Source organism: Hypomesus transpacificus, chromosome 3 (genome assembly GCF_021917145.1).
Source record: "Hypomesus transpacificus isolate Combined female chromosome 3, fHypTra1, whole genome shotgun sequence".
Taxonomy (NCBI): Eukaryota; Metazoa; Chordata; class Actinopteri; order Osmeriformes; family Osmeridae; genus Hypomesus; species Hypomesus transpacificus.
In genome coordinates this window covers 5,472,451-5,493,841 of record NC_061062.1, presented here as the reverse complement: position 1 = coordinate 5,493,841, position 21,391 = coordinate 5,472,451, and the positions used below count along the sequence as shown (strand labels likewise).

Sequence of the window (21,391 nt, the reverse complement as noted above, 5' to 3'; positions counted from 1 at the left end):
TTGAGAAAAAAAACAACTAATGACCAACATGCAGCCAACAGCTCTCCAGCTAGTCTGCGTGCTCGCTGTAGCCGTGAGCTCAGTTGTCCAGCTGGCAGAGGAGTGCTGCGCCCCGGAGGATCCAGTGAGCGGCGGGCTCCCTGCTGGGCAGAGAGACGGCCGTGACAAAGTTTGAGGAGGTTCCGGAGGTGGAGAGAGAGCCGCCGCGCTGGGAGGTGCGGTACAGGGGACACTCGTAGAGCTGGGGGTCTTCTACAGACTCTGGAGGCGGCACTGCCTTATCTTCTGATATCTAAACACAGGACATCACGATACAGGTACTGGATCTGATAAGATATGGTGATGCTACAGATACAACATAAGACATGACAAAATCTGGCAAAATTCTTCAGATACCTGATGTAGATCCTTTGAAAAAAAATCGAAATGCTTGGTGAATAACATTTTATAGAACATGATGCTACAGGTACTGCACCTGGTCATACATTACACTGCATGTGTCTGGTAAGGCATGACACTACAAGTCCTTGATCTATACAACGTGGACAAAACTGTCTGCTAAATTAATAAGTAATAAAACACAATGCTACAGGTAACTGATAAAACATGACCCACTCTGGCTGTGAAACCCTATAAAACATTGCAGACAAAAAAAAAGAATGTTTAGGTTTTGGAAGCAAGTCAAGAATGAGAAGGTCATCCGTTTACCAGGCAGGGCAGGACGTGCATCTCAGGCAGGGGACAGTGCTGGACGTTGGGCTGGAGCTCCTGGAGAGAGTGGGAGAGCGGGTCCCAGCCGGCCCCAGCCAGGTACAGCCCGTACACCAGCACCCCCTCACCCGGCGGGGCGGAGCCCTGGAACATAGCAGGGGGTTAACACGGTACACTGGTACGAGCCACCCCAACCGGTGACACATCTGATCTGCTTGATTCTTCATTCAGACAAGGAGCCTCTCTGAGACACAGGGGTTCGAGTCAAATCCCACTCAATCGATTACACACATTATAGATCGTACATGATCACGTTTTCCTGGCCCTCACACAGCGGCTGATACTCCTATCATGGGTCACCTCAAAGAAGAGCTTGGTTTTGTCGGCCTCTTTGCTCCAGGCGCAGGGCGACGCGTCACTGGGCTGGACGCGGTAGGTGAGGGACAAGGAGTCTACAGCCAGGTTCTTCTGACGGGAACTGTCCTGCAGCACGGCCGTGAGGAAACCTACAGATCAGGACCCACGGGGTTAGGATCCCGTGGTGGAGAACCACGGATGAAATGAAACATTAAAAAGGGTTGATATACCCAGATCCGGTCAGATCGACCATGGGAAATACCTTGGGGAAAGAAGAAGCCAGACAGCCAGTAGCTGCGAGGCTTCCTCCTGCGATGGCTGCTCTGCTGGTCAGGCTTGGCTGGGAGGCCGAGAGAGTAGACTCCAGTTCTGAGACCTGGAGTCAACCCGCTGCAGAAACACAGAAATCTCCTGTGAGCGTTTACGAGACTACAGTTCAGAACGGAAAATGTTTCTGTACAGCAAAGTGGAATAATCCATGACTGATGAAGTTTGACAGTAAGGTATGCAGTGTTGTGTTTTCATAGATGAAATGTTTTACACTAGGTCTGGCCCCTAATTTAACCAGCTCATTTTTAAACCAGGTGAGTGAGATTGAGGTTGTAGCAGAAACAGTAATGATGATATTGTAGCTCTCCAGGACCCGTGTTAAGAACACCTTTCTGACACTGGCAAACAGTGTCCTACAGGTGGCGCAATTCTTCCAGAAGGATATCAGTTTTCGTTTTTTTACTGTCGAGTGCAGAGAGGTACGGTAAGGTCCTGCAGAACATGTAGTTATGTAGATGCAGATATGTTAACATCATGATCTTACAACCTTTCCATGAGGGTGGTTTTGATGTGGTCAGCCCAGAGTCTGAAGAAATACACCCTCTGCTCCAGGTCCAGAACCCAGGACCCCAGGGGTTGACAGGACTCGTAGGAACAGTGCTACCAAAACACAGATGGTCAGACACAACAGTGTCCATTTAGTTTGATAACACCCTCGCATGGCTACAGCTTTGTTTGCCAACAAAATATATTAATCCATAATCCAACCAAAGAGGCCAACAACTACACAAACACAATTGTATTGTACAAACAGACAGACATATGCATTTAAAATAATACATTTTAAGGATTTGTAACACATATTCACATATAAAGTTGTAACACACACGCTGACATATGAGACTGTAACACTCATAAATTCAGAAACATCAAAAATCCAGCATATCATTGCCAATCAATCAGTTATGAGCATTTGACAATGAACTTGAATTATAAAGGTATAACACACACTCACATAATATGAAGGCTTAACACATAAAAAGATAACATAAACACAAATATTCCCAGACATGCAGGTGGGCCCACCTGCCAGGCGGAGGGCACTAGCATGGAAAGCAGAGCGTTGCAGACCTCCTCCAGACTGGGGCTCATCAGCAGCTCTCCCCTCAGGGCTGAGCACACAGACAGCAGGCAGGAGCGAGCCACTCTTAGCAGACGGTTGAATCGGTCCAGCTCCTGGCGCAGGACCACCACCAGGGCTGATGAGGCCAGGGAGGACGAGGCCAGGGCTGACGAGGCCAGGGAGGACGAGGTTAGGGCGAGTGAGGCCATGGAGGGGCGCTCCGCACCTACTGAAGCCACACACAGAGGTACGCACATACACACAGGTCAAAACACACACATGTGCACACAGTCTTTTGTTCACTTCGTTTTTCACGTTGATTGCCATGTGTGTCTCAGTGTAGCATATGCAGTGTTTCCCCGACCATTATATTACGGGGGCGCCCCACCCCCCAACGGCACCCCCCCAACCCCCCTGGAAGGTCAAGCTAATTTTGTAGAAAAATATATATATATAGTGCCAGATCACAAAATAAGTCATTTAAGGTTACCTTTCCTATAAAGCAGGTCTATAGCTTGCTCTTTTATTAAACAAACTAAATGGCCTTATCTTATTTACACAACGGCATGTCTTTTCTGTCTTTACATGGTCGGGTGACCATGTATCTCTGTCATGTCCCCCCCCCCCCCCTAAGTTCCTGTTCTAACCCGCCCCATCCAGACCAGGCTAACACAGTGTAGCATATGGGACCAGCAGAGGGTTCCAGCACCTTCCGCTGCAGTGTTGACTCTGACTATGATATCCTTCAGGAGGAGGGTTCTCTCTGTCACATGGTCAGCCTCCACAGTCTCTGGAAGCTTCTTTAATATGTAGGAGGCCATCTGAAGGACATCTCCATCCTGGCTCTGTCCATCTCTGCCCCCCCACACACACACACACTCGTATGTACCCACCTGTAGATACCTTCATACACATGATAAATGTCAGTTACTTAATGTGTATACAATGTAAGTAGGTGTTGGTAAATAATGTTTTTACGGTGATGTGATGAGATTATGTCCACACCCCAACTACACCCAGGGGGTGTGAACTTACCAATAGGGGGCGATGTGACCATAGGTGAGAGGGGAAAGGTTTGCCAGGGACTATTGTAATGTTTCTATATGTTTCTATATGTAGTGTTGTTCTATAACCTTAAATACCCAGGGTTCCTGGCAACACCTCTGGATTTCCAACCCTAACCCTAAATACCCAGAGTACCTTGCAACACCTCGGTCCCACTGTCTCAGGCTTAAATACCCCCGGGTTCTTTGGGGTTCCCACCTGGCCAGCGAGCTGCTGTCGCTGAGGCGCGGCTGCATGGCGAGGATGTTGTGCAGCAGCAGCTGGCTCTGGCTGTGCAGGACAACAGCCTCAGCCTGGTTGTCCATGCCGAACGCCTGGGCCAGGTCCTGGTCGGGCAGGTGCTCTACGTAGGAGCGGCACTCAGCCCAGCTGGCTTCTCTGGGGAAGGCTGGGTACCCCTGCTCAGACAGGAACACAGTGCTCTTCATTTATAAGAGACACTAAACACAATATAATGATTGGTGCCTGTGGCTTAGATGTATGATGAAACCTACGCCCCTGGAGTATTTAGATAAGTGAGTAATAATTGAAGTATTCAGTTGAGTAAGTAATAATTGGAGTATTTGGTGAGTAAATAATAATTGGAGTACTTTGTGAGTTATTAATAATTGGGAGTATTTGGTGAGTAAAGTAAAAACTGCAGTTTTAGAGGAGGGGATCTGAATAGCTCCTGCCGATTTCTTAATTCTAAGAGTTTTTCCTTGTCTACATTTAGGGTTCCGATTGGTTATAGGTGCTGATCTGTGGGCATCTGTGAAGCCCTCTCATTGCTTGTTTGCAATGCAAACAAGCAGAGGCCTGTTTGTTTTAGACCTCCTGACAGTGCTGTTGTTGTGGTGGTGAGCGGAAGCGGTACCGGGGCGGGGCAGAGCCCGTGTCCCTCCTGGAGCACGAGGGGGGAGTAGCAGTGCTGGAGGACGGCCATCAGGCAGCGGCGGTCCCAGGGGTCGGTTACACGGCCCCCGTAGGTCACCTCCCCTGTCAGGTAGCACAGCGCCGCCCATGGCAACGCACAGCCATCCACCCCACGCAAGAGGCGCTCCTGGTTCATGATGGACACCTGGGTGAAGTGCACAAACACACATATATACAGGGCTCAACATGAACTTTTTGAGTCACTTGTCCTTTGAACAAGTAAATGAATGTTTCACTTATCAATGCACAACAGTCACTTGTCCGGGTAAAGATTTATTATTTTATATATATTTTTTTTATGTGTTGTTGACGTTAGCTAGCAAGCGTCGGCAGCTGTGTACCTAGCAAGCATTAGCAGAATTTGTATCGGTTAAATGAACGTAGTTAAATATCAGCTAATATTCAACTGTAAAGTATACACATTTTAAAGATTCCCTTGGTAAATCAGCCTCTGTCGGGTAGAAAGAGAAATTGCAGAACAATTCAAAAGTTAACACCAATATTTAGTGGGAAAATCAATGTTTATGTCTACAAAATTATTTTCGATATAGTATAAGTTTAACTAACTTACAAATACTGAGGATAGCCTACTGAAGTTGAGTTAGACAATTTTGTTCCTAGCTAACGTTAGTTTGCTTGCTGTATAATTTCACTGGGTCTTGCAGCGCTGAAATTATTATGAAATGTTACGTTCTACTAGCCATTTGCCTACTTTAGCAAGTTACAGGGGATCAGATGGCTGAGCGGTTAGGGAGTCGGACTATTAATCAGAAGGTTGTTAGTTTGATTCCCGGACGTGCCAAGTGACGTTGTGTCCTTGGGCAAGGCACTTCACCCTACTTGCCTTGGGGGGAATGTCCCTGTACATACTGTAAGTCGCTCTGGATAAGAGCCTCTGCTAAATGACTAAATGTAAATGTAAGTTACAGTATTTCCAAGTCTTGATAGTGTAACGGAGACGACACAGTAAATAATTCCACTTTCAAGTAATAAGCCCCCGTTCAAGTGTTGAGCATTAAATTAGCTGCACCGTCTGTAGAGATCTTGGGACAAAGCCACTTTTTTGTGTTTTGCTAATGCAGAATTTGGTCAAATCTGTAAAATAGACATAATGAGTGGCACATAACGTGAAGTAACATGGCATTTGTTGGAGTTTTAAATTGTCCAGTGGGGCAAGTACATTTCTCTTCCACTTGCCCCACAAAAAAATCCACTTGTCCCAAACAAGCTGACAAGCCTTAATGTCGAGCCCTGATATGTATATATATACACACAAACACACAAACACATGCACACACACATAACCATGCACCCACTGAATAGATCCGAATACCATCTCTCACTCCAGAACCACCTATCTCATCATGGTTAGTCTCAGCATGACAACCTGCCCCTCCTACCCAAGTATAGCTTAATGGTTAGAGCAATTAACTGCAGCTAGAGAAGTCACAGGTTCAAATTCCCCCTTCCCCGTGCTCCAGCTGGCTTGGGATAAAAGCTAACTGAACCCATGGTTCTACCTCGAGGTCGGAGGAGGTGAAGGTGTAGGGGACGTTCCAGCCCAGGGGCCCGAACTTGGCCCTCTCTTGGACGATGGCATTGAAGAAGCACAGGCTGAAGAGCAGGCTCTTCCAGTGGGGGCTGCAGTCTGCCTGAGAGAAGGTCCTCTCGCTTGCCTCTCCGCTGGGGCTGAAGGTGTGGAGCAACTTCTCCTTCACACCCCGGGGAGGGTCCAAACCCACCTGCAGTGACACATAATCACACGCAGCCTTCTTCAATTATGACCAATCAGAAGCAAAACCTCAATCTAAATGATGGAGTTGACTGATATGGCCAAGAAACTGTTAATAAACAAAAAAATGTATAGACGAGAAAAAAATAACATTCCTCTCTTAACTTGAAGCTCTCCCATGGGTAAGTGAATGTGGGAGTGCCCTCTAGGGGTGGGGCGTGGTAATGGCTCACCTTGATGGTGCTCTGCAAGACAGAGGCAGGAAACCCTGGGTCAGGCTTGGAAGAGAGCCAGAGGCGGAAGTGGGGGTCCAGATCCAACCCTCTTCCTTTCAATCTGACCGCGCCCAAACACACACACACTCAGTAACCCACAAAACGCTGTGGCTACAAGGTACACAGAATATATTTTATATTTTGGTGTCATACAACTACATTCTATCCAGACAACGAGGCACAATGAAATGTAAAGGACTCCATGTCACTCACGAGTTCACTATATTCTGCAGCCTGGGCATGAAGGAGGCGGCCAGATGACAGTTCTGGAGGAAGACCCAGCGGCCCTTCAGGACCTGGGCCTGGTAGATGAGCTCGTTGGCCCTTGGGCCCTGGCCCTGGCCCAGGGACACCATGTCCAGGTGCAGGCTGCTGCCGCGGAGCTCCTGGGCCAGCCGCACCAGCTGGGAGGCTGGGTCCACACCTGAGGAGGGGCGGAGAAGCCAGGGTAACCAAGCTGGCTGGGAGGAGAAACGCTGGGACTGATGGTCCAGGAGGAGGGGAGGGTGGGTGGGAGGAGAGAGAGAGAGCGAGAGAGAAAGGGGTGTGAAAAAGGGTGGAGAGAGGGTGGGGGGAAAGGCAGAGAGAAAGAGGGGGGAGGGAGGCAGATAGAGAAAGAAGGGGAGTGGGGGGGAGGCAGAGAGAGAAAGAGGGGGAGAGAGAGCTACAGAGGAAGAGAAAGAGACAGAATGAGAGCGAGAGAGACAGCGATGGCATGAGTGAACAAGACAGCGAGGACAGGGAGGGAAACGAAAGGAGACAGAAAGACATGGAGTCCGACAGAATGAGAGAGATAGATAGACTTGGTCTTCCTACTCACCAGGGGACAGGATGAAGACTATGGGTGTGTTTGCAGTGCAGTGATGGTACACCTCCCTCAGAGACACCTGCCCTCCCTCCAGGTACTTTGAGCCCATCTTCTCTGTGACGAACGCCCTCACTGACAACGTCAGACACTCCGGTCGCAGGACCTTGATCTGAGAGGTAGATACAGGATCACAACTGGCTCGCTCTACAGAGTTCATCTACTTCTTGTGTGACATTAAGGCCTCTGAGTCTGCATAAAGACAGCCAAAGCATGTTACGATCGCTGTCATGGCAATGTATTTTGTCCTGTGTTTTGTGTGCGGTATTTCTGATGTGTCTTTTTGTGTATTGTGTTGTGAAATGTGTCAACAGTCAATGTGTTTGATTGATTGATACACCCCCCCCCCCCCCCCACAGACGCACACACCAGAATGATCCTTTGGAAGCCAGATAGGTTCTCCCAGGGAAAGACCCTAAAACACTTGGTCAGATAACTGTCCTGCTTGGTGGAGGCTGGAGACAAGACAAGCAAACCAGGGGACAACACACAGTGAAGTGCATTAAACAGGGCACCAAAGGATTGTCACAACAGCCAAATGTCCAAAGCTTTTCTCTTAAAGAAGGTAAATATTTTGTAACACTTGATATGCTATATATACACATGTACACAGGATCACAATGACTCTTATTGAGAGACTTGTTGCTCTTGTTGGTTTGTTGTAACTGTCTTAAAATGATTGTACTCGTCGTGAAATATATTATTGTTGCTTGCTTTTTCCACAGGTACACTGTTGCACTTTAAAGGTTCTTGCTGTTTAATTGTAACTTGTCTAACTACATGCTCTTATTGTTCTTCCCTTTGGGACTTATTTGGTTTTCACAATGTCTGCTTCATGTTCATGTTCCCACAATGTTTGGGCTAACTCGTTATGATCAGTGACCTATGCATTTTGTAAAACTCTCTCTTGGAAGTTGCTTTGGATAAAAGCATCTGCTAAATGCTTAAATGTAAATGTAATGTAAATGTACACCCTATACACTGTATGTATGCACTTGTATGTATGTACACTGTATATATGCACTTTTTATTTATCAATTTTTAGTAAACCTTGTTTGTAGCGCCCTGAACTTGACAATGAAGTTTTAACAGCAAGTGAATAGTATGAATATTATGATTATTCCTAGAGACGACCGACAGCTATGCGGTGACGGGTCAGCTTCTTGGCTTTGCCCCACAACGTGTGCTCCAACCTTGGTCTGCATCAGTGTCGCAGATGTAGGGCTCTCTCAGGAACTCGTACAGATTTGCGGCCGACCTGAACAGAGCCCACTGATCTACGTTGATCTGGATGGACTTGTGGAGGTGGGCGAAGCAGGCCAGCTGGGCGGAGAGGTACTGGCACTGAGCCCACATGGAGTCAGTCAGCCACAGGTGGTCTGGACGCTCCACCCCCGGCTCACCTGGACAGGGACACATCAACACCAGGAGGGGTCGTTACTGTGTCACATAGAGCGAGACAGAGACAGAGAAAGACCGAGAAACAGAGAGAGAGAGAGAGAGAGAGAAAGAGAGAGAGCCAGAGATAGATAATACTTTATTGACTCCTCAGGGGAGACTACATTGTTACAGCAGGGTATCAACAACATTGATATACTTAGCATTGTATGAACACCATCTTTACACAAATTCTGCTCAGATGTGATTATTTTCCACCAAATGCTGATGTGAGACGTTGTGAAGCAAGAGACTCTTGTAGGACATTTGGGTCAGCCTACCTTCATCACGCTGGGCTCTCTTTGCATCCATTATGCTGGCCAACACAGCAGAGTGCAAGAATATTCTCCACTCTTCTGGATGTATTTCCTGTTTCCCTCCCTCCGGCGAGGTGAGGTGTTTGGTTTGCAGGATGTTACGACAGATGAGGAAGGAGAAGCAGAGCTGGTGGTCGGTGAACAGGGCCAGGGACACTTCCTGGAACGACCATGTTTCCGTACAATTCCATAACAGTATCCCTTTTATTCATTTAACAGAAGCATTTATCCTCAGCTATACCAGTAATTAATAGAGAAAATACAGCAGAAAATCCAAGGGTCGTTACAAAGCAGACACGAAAAACAGCGGCGATGCAGTCAACACAGCCGGAAATGTTATGTGACATGTTTACCTTGTAGATGGTCTCAGTGATGACATCCATGATGCGGAGGAGGTGGGAGCTGAAGTCCTCCAGGATGGGCGCGTCCCTCTTCCTCAAGGACCGGGCGCTGTCTGGGCGCAGGGTGCCCGTCACCGGGTTGGAGACGTCCAGAGAGGGACCTTCCTGGCCTCCTGTAGCCAGCTGGATGGCCTTCATGTACATCTCCTTGAACCAGTCCAGGGAGAACTGGTACATGCAGTTGATCTGGGGGAGGTGGGCCAAGACAAAGTAGAGGTCTGCTCCCCGGTTGGCTATGGGGAGGAACTTCCTGCGAACCTCGTCCATCTCCTTCTCCTGTTCTTTGGCCACGTCGAGCCGCATGGAGATCTCAAACGCCGTGACCCTGGAGTTCTGGAGGTTTTCTATGAGGTCCTGGTCATCCAATATGTGTCCTGAAATCGATTGGTTGTTTTAGAGGGTCTTATTACGCTGTTTGTGGTCTCTTATCCATCCCTTCTTCCATCCAACGATCCTTGCTACCTTCCACCATCCATCGATCCTCCCTTTGTCCACCCACCCACCACCTATCCCTCTCATTCATACCTCCTCCCCCCTCTTCCACCATCCTATCTCTCCATCCCATCCATCTACCCATCCACCCACCCCTCCCTCCCTCCATCCACCCAAACACCCACCCCACCCCTCCTCACCCCTGGTCCCCTGCAGCAGCAGCAGGGACCTGTTCTCCATCTGGTAGAGGCTGGAGAGGTCGGCGGTGATGGTGTGGAGCAGGCAACCGTGCTCCTCCTCCAGCCGAGGCCGCAGCAGGGACACGGCGGAGGACAGCAGCTGCTCCTGCAGGCCCTCCCGCTCCACCCAGAAGCTGATGAGCCTGGTCAGGATACATACGGCCGGCAGGAAGTGGGGGTTGGGCAGGCGGGTGACCAGGTACAGCCTTTGTTAAAAAAACAGAAACAGAAAGATAAGAGGAGACCGAAAAATGAAAACACACTCAGTCCTGTACATGGACTGTACATTACCAGTACTGTAATGTGTGTAAAAAAACTAAGCAACGTCTGGAAGATTACCTATGACCTTGCAGCCACAGGTCAGGGTCATAGGTAAGCTCAAACTTGCCACTAACGGGAATTGAGTGTATTTACCTGAAGTTGGGATTATACTCGATTTCAGTGTCGCCGACTTTGATTAGTGACTGACCCTCGCGGATGATTATGTCCTTCATCAGGATTGGGTGAAGGCAGGGGTCTATGGTCTCTTGCACATCCTGAAAGCATCCAGAGGTTTGAAGATGGTCAGAAACCAATGTTTAAGCTCAGTAAACTGCTACTTAGGACCAGGGCTCAGAAGCTGTACTGTGTCTGACTACCTACTGAAGTATGTCAGACTTAAAGATGCTGTAAAGCAGATTCCATTGTTTTCTTCTCAGTACATTATGTAGGTGTGAAATTAGTTCCTGAAAGCATGTGCAAAGCGCAAAAACTTTGTCGCAATGAAATGTGGAGTTAGACCGTTAAACAGTTTCTCTCCCGTTTTCAGCTCAGGTTTTGAATAGGCGGGGCCAAAACCCAACCTAGCTACGTCACAGCAACCTATCTACGTCAGATAACAGACGGTTGCTTTCTGTTACTCAGCTGGTACAACGCAAAGACAAAGTAAATAACACATAAAACACTCAGAGACTTCAGGTAGGTCTGTTCTGGTATCTGCAATTGATTTAGCTAGTGTTGCTGTTGTTGCTAAATTCAATAAATTCGAGGGGGCGGAGCTTCAGCTCCTTCAGGTGACACGCCCCCGCAGTCTCAAGCAGAGAAGACTGCTGATTTTCTCATGATTTCAAAGCCTAATTTAACATAGCCTAGGCCTAGACCTACTTGTCTGTGGTTTTTTTTCATATGAATTTGGATGGGTATTTAACAACACATTCTTCTGTGGTGTGATGAACTTGAAAATCATTTTCAATTCCACTTGACAGCATCTTTAAGTGTACATGTACTTAGCTTCAGTCAATGAGCATCCCTGGAGAATCCCTAGATTGATATGGAAACAGCTCTTCCTACAGCGGTACGTCGAGGCCGTACCTGAATGAGGACGGGGTCTCCCATCCGTATAGCCCTCTCCAACGTGCTCATCAGGTTGGCGTCAGAGGCCGTGACCCTCCTGAGCCGGGCTCCCTCCATGCTGCAGACCCAGCGCGTGGCCTGGCCCTGGGGGTCAATCAGGAGAGGCCACAGCCCTCCGCTCTCCACCATCACCGCGTTCTCCGAGGAGTTGCGGTCCGGAGGCAGGCCTGTGTTCCGCCAGCGGCTGACCTGCCAGGGGGTCGGGGGGACAAGAGGGGTTTGGGATGAGGGCGAGGGAGAAGGGAGGAGGATGGGTTACCAGGGTTCCCGCAGCATTTTGCTGTTAAAGCGGCCGCCTTAGCAACACACGCCTGCCGCCTTAACTACGTTGTAAAAAAACCCCAGATATTCGCAGTTTTTCCGCCAGTTTTCTCCGCCAGTTTTCTCCCTTTCATTCCAACGGCAGTTTCCCTTCTCTAGAGAACTTCGTTTTTGGAGGAAACACCCCCCCCCCCCCCTTGGATATCAAGCACGACAACATCTGAATTTGCAGGCGAGGGTGTGCATTGTGGGTAATAGACTGGATAAATGTATATTTCTACGTCTGGGGGCAAACCTCTGGCGAAGACGTGCAGGAGAGCATACCTGGTTCTTGTCTGTCATGCTGGAGAGGAACGAGTATTGGGCTGAAACTGGGATCTCAACACTGTGGCAGATGTATAACCACTGCTTCACTACAGACTTGCGATAGTCCGCCATTAGCGGACCACAGTAAGTGATGAACGCAGCCGACATCATGACGTCACCGACAACGTTCTTCAGCTTGCTGTTCAGCTCCGCCACAGCCGCCTCCCACCGATTCTGCACCAATTAAAAAACGGTTAAGAGGTGGGCGTGGGGGTTGAAACACAGTAACAAAAAATGGCATGTGCATTCCAAACACATCCAACTTGTCCAAATGTCTAGCGTCTTCTCATAAATACAGCATGGTGCCTTCTTATAGATACGGTGCCCAGTGTTCATAGAAAACAGAGGAGACAAGACAGTGCTGAGACCTTTTCCTTGGACAAGGCTGATATGAGGGCGGCAGCTGTCAGCAGGCGGCTCGTGGTCAGCTCCTTGCGTATCCCCAGTTCCTTCCGCTCTGACACACTGGCATTGAACCGGTCCTCCAGGGTCCTCTGGTGCTGCTCAATCTGAAGACAAACGCAGTCTGCATCATGGAGGAGTGGGGCAAGGAACGAGGGAGGGTGGAATGAGATTTGGGGGGGGGCAAGAAAGGGGTAAGGGGGTGGTGGGAGAGGTGGGTATGGAAGGGGGAGTGGCCTTGGGGGGGGGGGGGGGGGGGGGGGGGGATTTGTGTAAAATGGTTAGTAAGCTTTGTAAGCCTGAGTTGAAAACGATAGTTTTACCTTCAACAGTTTGCTTTTCTTGGTTCTCAGATGAGTCTGGGCAATCACCAACGCCTCCTGGGCCACTTCCACCTTCCTCTGTTTTGGTTTCATTATCTGTAGAAAAATAAATAATAAATATAGCTGCAAGCAGCGATGCGGGTTCCTCCGCAAAATCGCATAATATTATACACTGCAGAAGATCGAGACTTTTGACAACAAGAGAGCAAAACAACTTCATGTTCGGCCACTATTGATTCCAGACTCTGTCAATGCACAACTAATTGAAACCATGTGGTCAACTGGGCTAAGACAGCGTTCATATTCAACTTCTTGCAAGAAGAGCCTGTAGCAGTTTAGCAGCCGACTCTCTAGTCCCATTAAACTATACAACATACACAATCAGGGTGACCAACAAGATTATATTAAGTAACCAACAATAACATTACAAACATCTAAATGAACAAACACAACAAGTGAAATCCCTCGCAAGGCTGTTGTAACCAAACTATTTTCCACAATTCTTTGCATTTTTGGACATGCCGCACTGCATGCTGGGTACCCAAGGGTGCTGACGCTGATTATCTGGCTGTGCTCCGACTGCATGATATGAGTATTAGTTTTTTGTCAGCTTTGGGACAAAGGTTAAGAAAAGTTTGACATTTCAAGGTTAAATTGCATGAAATTGCGCATGGTATTTCAGAATGATGTCTGCCTGCTTAACTAAACAAGTAATCAAAATTATGACAGGCCAAAAGACTGTGCCTGGATTCGAACCTGTGGCATTATGCTTTGCAGTACAACGCTTCAATCCATTGAGCTACCCGCAAGGCTGAAAAATCTGATCAATTTCTGTCCCCCCCAAAAAAATATGTATATCCTGTAGCATGGCTTGTTCGATTCGGCCAAAGCTTAAACAGCTGTAATTCAATGATTTTTTGACATATCAAGGTGAAATTGCGCATGGTACTTCAGAACGATGTCATCCTGTTTAACTAAACATGTATTCAAATTTAAGACAGACTCAGTGTTGCTGGATTTGAACCTACGACCTTGTACTTTGCAGGTCACCGTTCCAGCTCGTTGAGCTATTCTCAGTGTTGAGTATTGGCATGTTCAGTTACTGTACGAAAAAAAGCTGTTTCTCCAATGGCGAGCATTGTCAAATTTGGTCCAAGTTCAAACAGCTGTAATTCAGTCATATTTTGACATATCAAGGTGAAATTGTTTATGGTATTTCATGGGCGTGTCACCTTAAAGCCTATTAGGTTTGAAAACCCATCATTCAAAATGAACTTTGATTTAGTGACACAAACATATAGCGGCAATGTGGAAATTTACATAAATACACCCCTTTCAGCTATTTAGTATTTTATTCAATTGCTATAAGTAACGTTTTTAAATACGTCAATGATACATATCTGTACAAAATCTCAAGTTAATTAGACCTTTGGTTCAAGAGAAGAGGAACTTTGAAGGTTTTCCCAAATTATCACTGTACAGGAAAATCGATCAGGCTGGATCCTTGAGGCTTTTTTGTTTGCCATGAGAAATAAGGCATGCACAGCAAGTTTCAGAAGAATTTGAGCAATGGGGTGGAAATGCTATCACTTCGGACATAAAATCGGACATTTGGGCGTCGCCTGTGGCGCCCCCTATGATCTGATGTGGGCCAGTCTGTGTTTGGGCCGTAGTTGTGGCATGTTGTATCAATATGCCAAATTTCAAAACTTTTTACCAATGTGTTCATGAGATAAATTACTAGAATAATAATAATAATACCAACAAACACAATAGGGTCCTCCTGACGGAGGAACCTTAATAATAATTGCGCAAGTGATTCATTAAAAGGCCAGAGAACACCAGACGGGAGGGGTAGGGTCTACCTGCGACACGTCATGGTAGCGTTCTAGAGCCAGGACCCAGAGGCACATGGAGCGGCACGCCACAGACACCTTCCCCACCTTCTGGGGAGTAAAGCCGGGGGTTTTGGAGTACCTCCTCAAGAGCACAAACACCTACAGAAAAATAGTTTTTAGAAAACAAGCCAGTGTTGTTTGACAACTGACATGTTGTCAAAAAACACCTTAAAAAATTCTCCAACTACAGCATGTAGCTGCTTGACTACGCACCCTGTCAGGTATGCTGTCTTTATCGAGGCTGACTAGCTTCTTGAGGAAGCCGGGGTCTCCTAGCAACTGTTTAGCAGTGGGCCAGCTTGGCGTCTCCTGCAGGAGGATGCACACAGCGTGCATGACTGTCAGCACCAAGTCTGGTGGATTTGTGTAGACTCTGTTTGAAAATAATGAATACATCACATACAGTACACAGAAAGTCTGTCTGTCAGAGTTAGTCTTACTGGCACATGGTTTGCCCACGTCTACTAAAAAGATATTTGAACTGTGAGTGATATTTAACAGGCATAGGGCCACTTGCCTTATTTCTGAAATGTCACTTTTTTCCAAAGCATCTAAAGCCGAAACTGCTCTCTCTAGCAGTGGCAATCCTTTATTCAAATCAGCCCTGGCCGCCTACAGTTGAGCAAACAAGTTTTACATTACAACCAAATACATTTCCATACAGTGTAACTTGACACATCACCTGATGGTCATGCCACCAGCAGCTAAATGGGGCAGCCTGAACTGTTGGTTTACCTCTGCATATTCATGCACAACCTGGGTTTCCTGAGTCATTATCTCCTCCTCCCTCTTCACGATGGCTCTGACCTGACTCACGGCCCTGGAATCTTCTTTCAGCTTCTCCATCAACGTTTCTACTTCCTGCAGGAAACACAGGCCCAGTTGTCAGTTGCTACAGTATCTCCGTCTCTGCCTTGGCACTATCAAGCAACAACATTTAAGCTTCATTTGATTTATGACCTTGATCCCCCCGTCATACAGTTTAACCTTGGTCATGGATATCTCTGATGTCCATAGTAAAAAAACATGTCCATGTTATTAATAACCTTAATCCCCATGTTATTTCTCATTGATATACTGGAGCGCCATGTGCCATCAGAGCCTGCTGGATGGGTGACAGAATTCCTGTACCTTGGACTTCTCCTCTATCTGTGGGCCCAGCTCCACCAGCTCTTCTTGCATGAGCGTGACCAGGGATGTCATCTCCAACAGTATGTCCAGTCCATTAGAGAAGCGAGCTCTTAACAGATTAAATCAAATGTACATTTCTAAATTCCATGCAAAAACACCCATCCTTGTCAAATTCTACCCATCGTAAAAATATAACAAAATGTGAAAAACATATCCTACCTGATATTGTGGAGCTTTGATCTCTCAGACTGGTACATGTTTGTGAAGGTGACTATGTATGTGATAAACGTGCTAGGAACAATGTAGTATGGCCTTCTCGTCTCCTGCAGGAAGGCCACTGCCGTTTTGGTGGAAGTGTTGTGAATATCAACGCAGCCTCTCGCAATCTTCTCCTGGAGAACCTGAAATCAGATCATAGTAAAGCTGTTCAAAAGTGGAGATTAATCATAGTCACTGTGGAATCTAATAAAAAAATATCTGTGTGAAATGTAAATTAAATATCAGCATGTTGAATACACACACACACACACACACTGTTCTCCACCTTGCCAAGGCTGTCAAAGTCGCTGGAGTCGATGCAGGAGCTGCTGGCCACCTGCAGCAGGGCCTCTGAGGACCAGTCGCTGTACCAGTCCATGTAGCAGCAGGTGAGCAGGGAGGGATGAGTCCTGCAATACTGTCTCAGATGCTGGCCTGCTGGACTCACAGCCACAACTATGTGCAGCCTCTGGCGCACTTGCTGAAATATGCCCAAATACACATCTCTGAGGTAAGAGGTAGCCCTATGGCTCAGTGGTAGACTACTGGTCAAGAGGTTGTAGGTTCAATCTACTTGTGTGTTGCTTTGAATGAAAAAGTTGTTAACTGCATATTTGTATTATTTTTGGTTGGTTGGGATTCACTGTATGTCCATTTTACCCACCGAACTGTCGTTATTCAACTATGACATGGTAAACTCTTTTTTACAGTCAATGACCCCTTTAAAAAGTCCAGCACCAGTTAATGTCTGGTTTTGTCACTCCTGAGATTAAGCAATCACTTCAAGGTTATGATGACCCAGGACCTAGACGTTCTACTTGGAATACACACCTGGATGAAATAAGAGTACACATCGTCTCTGTTTCCACGGACACAGCCGTCTGCTGAGGTCTTGAGGTCCTGGGAGAACGAATCAATCTCGTCATTGTCAAAGAGGCCAGGTACGTCCCCACACTTTAAAATGCAGTTCAGATCTTCCAGGACCGAATCCTTGGAGTGAAACAGAGACAGCAACAAGATCTGTTACAAGGGGTGAATGTAGTATACCCCGACGCAAAACTGCATTTAAGAAGTCATCATTTTCTTGCACTGCCATGACTCAATGGATACTCTGCCAACAGACATTATTTCATGTAGAACTCCCCATGCCTTCTCACATCTTGCAAAGTATTGGCTACGGTCAAGAGAAGAGTGTACACATTTATGACTTGTTGAATTTGTGACAGTGTTTGTGTGTGTGTGTGTGTGTGTGTTGGGGGGCAGCTTGACCTGTCTTGTTGAATCTGCTTCCATGTTTTTATTTATCTATTTTATACATTGTCTCTTTATCATTATTGGCCTTGTTCTGTTATTTAACTTAATATATTTTTTTTTTCCTAAACTTATTTTTCTATGTACCATTCCATCAACCTGCCCACGGACTACAGGTGGAAAATAGCAATCTGCTAGAACCTGGCACAATGCACATTCTCTTGTTGTACAACATTCATGTTTTATTGTGCGCTGTCCCTGTCTTGAAATAAATATATAAAAAAATACAGAGAGAGATAGAGAGGGAAGGTAGAGATAGAGAGGGAAGGAGAGAGGCTCAAGGAAGGAGGGCCTCAAGACGCACTTGTTCCGGGAGTACAACGATACTTACGAATGATTTGCTGGCACTGATCACAATGACTCTTACTGAGAGACTTGTTGCTCTTGTTGGTTAATTGTCACTGATTTAAAATTCCTGTACTCGCTGTGAATTATATTATTGTTGCTTGCTTTTCCACAGGTACACTCTTGCACTTTTGAGGTTCATGTTGTTAAATTGTAACTTGTTTAACTACATGCTCTGATGGTTCTTCCCTTTGGCACTTATTTGGTTTTTCACAATGTATGCTTCAGTGACCTTAAACTTTTGTAAAGCTCTCTCTTGGAAGTCGCTTTGGATAAAAGCGTCTGCTTAATGCATAAATGTAAGAGAGAGAGTAGGCTTATAACTAAGATTCTTAAAGCATAAGGCCTTTTCGCTTTTACAGTTTCAACCCTGGAGAAACCCCTCAGACACACCTGGACCAGGTCTGCATCGGTGATGTAAAGCACTGTGTTTCTGCGGTGAACCCCGGCCTGCCTAAAAACCCTCCTCAGGTTGTCTCTGAAGTCAAATTGGCAGCAGTTCCATGGCACCGACATCTTGTAGAGGTGGCAGTCTGACACTCGGCACGCCAGTGTCACACACTCCTCCTTCCCTGTGCCGTCCAGGCCAATCTGAAGGGAGAATAGGTTCAAATAACTGATTATGGTTAAGGTAAAGGACAAGGAACTGGTGACACCGAAGCTAAGCTCAATCAAGCTCAGTCGTGTAGTTGTTTCATTTAGCCGACACTTTCATCCAATGAGACACACAAAGGGGGATAAAAACCTGGGCCCTATTACTGCTCTACCACTGATACCCGTCCTAGCTTCAGGGAGTAGGAGTGTGTTTGTTCCGGACATGCACTGAGCCAGATGATGACCACAATTCAGGCCTGCTATTTAACACAGTACTCAGAGCAGAGTGTTCTGTGGGTTCAGGGCATGCTGGAGCACAGTATCCTACTTCTACTTTCTGAACCAGGACTGAGTGGTGACTGGAGATAGTTACCAGCATCACGTGCGCTCCTGGTATCCTGAACACCCTGGCTGCTCTCATAATGTGCTCCACCGCCTCCGGAAAGAACACCATGGGGAACTAAACCACACAACCAGGAAGTGAGGACAGCAGGGTGTATGGTCATGCATGCAGTATGAGCTTCCCAGCAGTCATGACCAACGATCAGGCGGCTATCATTTACAATGCAAATCTATTTCTCGGCTTCGCTACTCAATGCTCTGTTTTAGAATCAGTAGATTTACATATGTACCTGGGAGCTTTTTCTTCCATTTCTTAGATGGCACTCTTCTAGAAGCACCTGGATTTTCTTAAGGTCGGCCATTTGCTTGTATACCCGAGAGCATGCTGGGATATTGGGGTCCAGGAAGTCTCCAAACCTGATAGGCTCCCTCAAAAGATCCTCAGGCGAGCAGGAGACCTTGGCAGTGAGAACACGCCAGATGTGATTGACTTCAGAGATGGTGGGAGGGCTATAAACACCATGGCAACCCCAGAGAAGAACAGATGGTTGAGGCGAAGGAAACACGTGGTGTACCTTGAAATGAAACTGAAGCTCGTTGGACAGGATCTGGTGAAAGAGCTCTCTGTCCTGGTCGCACACCAGCCGGTCCTGGAACACCCTGGAGGCCTCGTGGGCAAACAGGTAGGCCATGGCCTCCTCAGAGATCAGCTCAGAGTCATCGGCTTGCATTAGGCCCTGAATCACCTACAGAGAACAGGAGCAGAAGAACAAGATGAAGAAGAAATAGAAAAAGAAGAAATGATCATTTTTGGTGCAGCGTTAATTCAACAGCAAATTCAACAATTCCCCGCGAATTCAGCGCGACATTGCAATTTTAACCAATCACCGCAATATTCACGCAACTTTAACCAATCATCGTCGTCTCCCACAACTCTCTCCAGTAGGAGTTAAATCCAGTGTTGCGCCTGAACGCATTCATTGAACGAAAGTTTAAAAACTCGTACTGCGATACTGTAAACGCATTCATTCTGGTGTCTGTGAACTCTTTCACTCTTTTTAATTTCCTTCAATAAGGTGCCAGATTTCTAGAGACTTCCAGGCAAAAAACACACAGTTAACAGTCCTTTATCCAGGGTTGCCCAACCAGTCAATTGCTGCGTGTGCTTTCTTATACTGTCTATACCTGGCAAGCATGAGAGCGCCGAAGTTGCCTAGAGGTCGAGAGCGGTATTGCAGACAGATAGAGATTTCAATCTTTTTTGTAAAAAAAGGGAGATTCCTCCCTTCAATGCGAATGTAAATCTTGGTTGGATAAGGATTAAAAATGTTGAGCCGCCAATCAGCAGCATCGACTGTTGACAGCCAATTGCACGAACGAATACTGAGCGAGAAGTGTCCTGTCACGCTTTCCCTTAAACCTTACTTCCGTATTGAGTTTGAGTTGAACTTACTTTTTTGAATATTTGAATTTTGTTGATACCATAGGTATCTGTTTCATGTTGTGGATAAGTAAAGCCTATTTTGCTAAATTTTTGTAGTCCTCGTTATCTTTTGTTTGGCATGTTGGGGACCATTTCTAAATGGTTTTATTCTTTAATGAATGTTTGTTTATTAATTACTTATTTTTCAACCAATAACTCAATGAAAATTACAAAGAGGTAAATTCGCAACTTTTTATTGCAACTTTCACTTGCTCCTGCAATTTCGTTGCAACAAACATCTAAAAAACACAGCAACTTTTTGGAAAAGCTCCCGCAAAATCAGGAATTTTAGCCTGCAACTATCACAAAAAAGGCCTGCGAAATCCTGGGGGGACTGACTTGTGTCTGCCAGTGCTTCGAGGGAATTATAATACACTTGTGATTTAATGGAGTAATAAATACTGTTTTAATTTAACCAATTAAATAACCGTTTTCTGATTTTTTTGGTGCAGCCTTTAATCGAGGGGGGCGTTTATTACACAATGTTCATTTTTGGTGAGGCGTTTATTCGAGGGCGGCAATTATTCGAGGATGGCGTTTAATCGAACAAATACGGTACACTACGCACTCACTTTCGTTTTCGAAGTGTGTTACACAACGGAATGCTGTACTGCCTATACTCGTGCATTGCTTGGTGTCATTGTTCCCGTATCAAGTGCGGCATTTATTCCAGTGCGGTTTATACTCAGATTTACAAACACAAATCTCCCATTCCATTTTCTCATAAAAAATGCAGCTTTTCCGAAAAATACATACAATAAACAATAAACAGTGCGTGCTATGCAATCACATGCCAACCTACTGACATCAAACACCAGTCAAACTGACAGGGATGAGGTATAACTCTACAAAGCCCAGTCCCACCTTGGCAACGTCTCTGAGGTTGAAGATGTAGTGATACTTGGCTGGGGTGGGCAACATGTGCTGGCACATCTCGCTGTACACAGCAATGGAGGCCGACACCAAAGACCCTCTGCATTTACGCACCTCTTTGGAAAAGTCCCTCAGCTCAAAGTATTGGCCCAACTGAACCTGGAGGGAAACAGCATATGAAATCTGTCTCAAACCCCGGACCTACACCCCTCCCTGCCCTAAATTCTAGGGCACTCCCAGACCGCCAGACAGACACAAACAATCCAAATCTAG

General features: G+C 46.5%; 1 protein-coding gene across 1 annotated transcript in view; it reads right to left on the bottom strand.

Annotated features, from left to right (window-relative positions):
* Positions 1 to 67: 67 nt before the first annotated feature.
* The window catches only part of LOC124485822 (dynein axonemal heavy chain 6-like), a 42,872-nt gene continuing 21,548 nt past the window's right edge, over positions 68 to 21,391 (bottom strand). The window contains exons 48-83 of the mRNA XM_047047659.1: positions 21,110 to 21,277; positions 19,338 to 19,508; positions 19,053 to 19,220; positions 18,794 to 18,880; positions 18,220 to 18,417; positions 17,002 to 17,160; positions 16,457 to 16,651; positions 16,132 to 16,313; positions 15,913 to 16,021; positions 15,517 to 15,642; positions 15,299 to 15,393; positions 14,995 to 15,154; positions 14,749 to 14,880; positions 12,884 to 12,979; positions 12,527 to 12,667; positions 12,117 to 12,332; positions 11,490 to 11,720; positions 10,554 to 10,675; positions 10,101 to 10,345; positions 9,421 to 9,842; positions 9,032 to 9,227; positions 8,507 to 8,716; positions 7,683 to 7,768; positions 7,269 to 7,425; positions 6,662 to 6,872; positions 6,407 to 6,509; positions 5,962 to 6,183; positions 4,383 to 4,586; positions 3,725 to 3,924; positions 3,171 to 3,316; positions 2,425 to 2,690; positions 1,886 to 1,998; positions 1,331 to 1,458; positions 1,072 to 1,217; positions 709 to 855; positions 68 to 292 (exon numbers count right to left, since the gene is read on the bottom strand). Coding sequence (XP_046903615.1) covers positions 80 to 292; positions 709 to 855; positions 1,072 to 1,217; positions 1,331 to 1,458; positions 1,886 to 1,998; positions 2,425 to 2,690; positions 3,171 to 3,316; positions 3,725 to 3,924; positions 4,383 to 4,586; positions 5,962 to 6,183; positions 6,407 to 6,509; positions 6,662 to 6,872; positions 7,269 to 7,425; positions 7,683 to 7,768; positions 8,507 to 8,716; positions 9,032 to 9,227; positions 9,421 to 9,842; positions 10,101 to 10,345; positions 10,554 to 10,675; positions 11,490 to 11,720; positions 12,117 to 12,332; positions 12,527 to 12,667; positions 12,884 to 12,979; positions 14,749 to 14,880; positions 14,995 to 15,154; positions 15,299 to 15,393; positions 15,517 to 15,642; positions 15,913 to 16,021; positions 16,132 to 16,313; positions 16,457 to 16,651; positions 17,002 to 17,160; positions 18,220 to 18,417; positions 18,794 to 18,880; positions 19,053 to 19,220; positions 19,338 to 19,508; positions 21,110 to 21,277 — 6,171 coding nt within the window. The 3' untranslated portion in view covers positions 68 to 79. The remainder of the gene's footprint in view (positions 293 to 708; positions 856 to 1,071; positions 1,218 to 1,330; positions 1,459 to 1,885; positions 1,999 to 2,424; positions 2,691 to 3,170; positions 3,317 to 3,724; positions 3,925 to 4,382; positions 4,587 to 5,961; positions 6,184 to 6,406; positions 6,510 to 6,661; positions 6,873 to 7,268; positions 7,426 to 7,682; positions 7,769 to 8,506; positions 8,717 to 9,031; positions 9,228 to 9,420; positions 9,843 to 10,100; positions 10,346 to 10,553; positions 10,676 to 11,489; positions 11,721 to 12,116; positions 12,333 to 12,526; positions 12,668 to 12,883; positions 12,980 to 14,748; positions 14,881 to 14,994; positions 15,155 to 15,298; positions 15,394 to 15,516; positions 15,643 to 15,912; positions 16,022 to 16,131; positions 16,314 to 16,456; positions 16,652 to 17,001; positions 17,161 to 18,219; positions 18,418 to 18,793; positions 18,881 to 19,052; positions 19,221 to 19,337; positions 19,509 to 21,109; positions 21,278 to 21,391) is intronic.